The sequence below is a fragment of the Pinus tabuliformis genome, chromosome 1_2 (genome assembly GCF_031772625.1).
Source record: "Pinus tabuliformis cultivar Carrire ecotype Pingquan chromosome 1_2, CPIR1, whole genome shotgun sequence".
Classification (NCBI taxonomy): Eukaryota; Viridiplantae; Streptophyta; class Pinopsida; order Pinales; family Pinaceae; genus Pinus; species Pinus tabuliformis.
In genome coordinates, this window is record NC_142298.1 from 909,099,904 (window position 1) to 909,102,857 (window position 2,954).

General features: G+C 40.0%; 1 protein-coding gene across 2 annotated transcripts; it reads left to right on the forward strand.

Moving 5' to 3' along the window:
• The first annotated feature begins 712 nt into the window (after positions 1-712).
• Positions 713-2,526, forward strand: LOC149208900 (7-deoxyloganetin glucosyltransferase-like). Of its 2 annotated transcripts, XM_089396203.1 has the most exons (3): positions 713-1,255; positions 1,346-1,552; positions 1,604-2,526. In XM_089396203.1, the coding sequence occupies exons 1-3, from the start codon at positions 745-747 to the stop codon at positions 2,284-2,286; spliced, it is 1,401 nt and encodes a 466-aa protein (XP_089252329.1). In that variant the 5' UTR covers positions 713-744; the 3' UTR covers positions 2,287-2,526. The 2 variants fall into 2 exon arrangements, with proteins under 2 accessions (XP_089252329.1, XP_089252328.1); XM_089396202.1 differs by having other exon boundaries at positions 1,346-2,526.
• Positions 2,527-2,954: the final 428 nt, after the last annotated feature.

A 2,954-nucleotide genomic window follows, 5' to 3' on the forward strand; every position in this document is an offset into this window, starting at 1 on the left:
AAATCTTGAAACGTATCCACGTTAACCGTGCTGGTCCATATTGTTCTATGATTCTTCCTGACTTGGAACAGAATTTTTGGCTACCGATCTCACAAAATCGCCTGGACCGTAGTTTTCTGGTCAGTAAAAAAAATTCAAAAAATCAGAATCTTTTTCTGGTCAATAAAAAAATTCAAAAAATCAGAATCTTGGAGTATTCGAACAGAAATCAGAATTTTGGAGTATCCGTGGAAATAGATTCAGTACCATCAAAAATTTATAAACACCCAAAATCTTAAAACTCGATAACTATAACCCAAATTTTCAAAATTTTCTACCAAATTTTATCATAATCTTACCAAACTTTCTATTATTTTCCTAATCAATTTGTGGGTTTTTTTAAACTAAGCTATGAATTTTAAGCTTAAGCTGCAGTATCATCAGTTTCGTCCTGCCCATTGGATTCGTGGTCTGTTACGGACAGGCTGTCGGCTTTTTATGTCGTTAAAAGACAAACCACTATCTATATAGTCAACGAAACTTTAGAAGTTTTCAAATTGGAAAACGTTAAAAGAAAGATGGTCGGCATAGTTTTCTTGTTCGGCAAGTTATACGATCATTACCAGGCAGATCCAGCAGAGCAAATCTCACGTGGTCCGCAATTTCAGATTTTGTGTGTGTATATATCAGTATCACCCTCATCATGTTGGGCTTACCACTGTTTTTTGTGTTGTTGTTGCTTTACACAGCTTCTCTGCCATTAGCATGGCGCTTGTCAATGGACGACCTCATGCTCTTATGTTTCCTTTCCCCGCTCAGGGTCATATTCAGGCCATGATGCAACTTGCCAAAGTCTTGTATGCTCGAGGATTTTATATTACTTTTGTAAATACTGAATACATACAACAGCGCCTTCTCAGATCTGGATCAGTCGATTCTGTTAAACCTCGGCCCGACTTTAGATTCGAGACTATTCCGGATGGCCTGCCTGCGGAGCATGTCCGAACCTCCAAATTACCCGAGCTATGTCAGTCGTTGACTGATAACGTCCCTCTGTATTTCGACAAGCTGATTGACGAAATGAAGCATTTGCAAACACAGGGTGTTGTTCCTCCTCTCACCTGTATTGTTTCCGACGGATTGCTTTCTTTCCCGCAGAAGACCGCCAGGAAGCTTGGAATTCCCAGAGTGGCCTTCTGGACGCACAGTGCTTGTGGTTTCTCCACTTATTTCTTCATGCCTCTTCTCGTCGACAATGGTTATATTCCTCTAAAAGGTATATATATTTATATATTGACTAACCCTACCCTAGTCAGTAGATTAACACAGAACTAACTTTGAATTATGGCATTGCTTGCTGCTGCAGATGAGAAGTGTTTGACAAATGGATACAAGGAAGAACTAATCACCTGCATTCCTGGAATGCCCCCGTTGCGTGTCAAAGATCTGCCCAGTTCTCTACTACTTACAGAGAATTCTAATTATTATTACATATTTGAATTTAACAAAATTCAAGCACAGGCCACTCTAGAAGCCGACTTGGTAATACTTAATACATTTGATGAGCTTGATGGTCCTATACTCGATGCACTACGGAACAGACTTCCTGCCTTGTATACTATAGGTCCTCTTGTTCTACAGGCACAATGTGGAGATGATACAATATCTGATGTCTCTGCAAGCATGTGGACTGAAGAAACTGGCTGCGTCAAATGGCTGGACAGTCAGGAGCCTTGCTCTGTTATTTATGTTTGCTTTGGAAGCGTCTCTGTTATGTCGGAGGAGGAAGTCTTAGAATTCGCGTGGGGGTTGGAGGCAAGCAGGCAGCCCTTCCTGTGGGCTATTCGTCCTGATCTGATTCGTGGTCAGACCGCTGCGCTGCCTTGTGATTTTTTGGAGAAGGTGAAGTACAGAAGCTTCTTCGTGAGGTGGGCGCCTCAGATGAAAGTGCTCTCACATCCTTCGGTCGGAGGATTTCTGACCCACAGCGGATGGAATTCTACGTTGGAGAGCATATGTGCGGGCGTGCCCATGATATCGTGGCCCTTCTTTTCAGAGCAACCAACCAATAGGAGATTTGTTAGCGAAGTATGGAAGATTGGAATGGCAATGAAGGAAGTCGCGAAGAGAGAACACGTGGCAGACACGGTGAGGAGATTGATGAGAGGGGAGGAAGGGAGGCGAATAAGGAAGAGAATTGGCGAGCTGAGAGATGCATCGGTCAGAGCGGTGGAAAAAGGAGGATCGTCTTACAATAACATGGATAAGTTCATTGAGGAAATAAGGCGGCTCACATGTGGGTTCTAAATCGCATGTGCACCACTGTGTGGGGAATAGTTTTGGAATTTCTTTAGTCGCCGCTTGCATGAGGTCCTCAATCAAATCGGTTTGTTTTTAAAAAAATGTGACTGTTTATCACGAACCTCCCAAGTGATTTTGCATTTTATCTGACAAGATAGGAAAGCGTTAAAGTTCAATCCTTCTCAGAAATTATAATGTTATTAATAAATGCATCACTTGAACAATAACGAATAACAATTTGAGTAATATCTACTCTGGGTCATTTTATTTGGCTCAACATAATGTTTATTTCAAATTATAAAGTCAATTAATGTATCATTTTGTTTCATGTTTATAATTACTGAATCACTTGAACAATAACAACTAGAGTGGTATTTGATGCTGAATTTTCCATGGTTTTTTTTTCCTTTTCATCTCTTGTTTCTAAAATCTAAACAGGTTGTGATATATGATGCCTAGCAGTATCTATGATCTAGTTCTTCATATCTGAATTGGTCTTGTATGTGTCGCATATATACATGGTTTTGTTTATGACTGATGCTCTTTTTGGAATTTTTTGTCATCAGGATGTATCTTCAAAATCAAGATCCTACAGCTCCTGAATGCTGTTATTTGTACAATCTGAGACATTATATTCTCTCAATATAATATTATGATGCTTTTTAGTTCTGAAA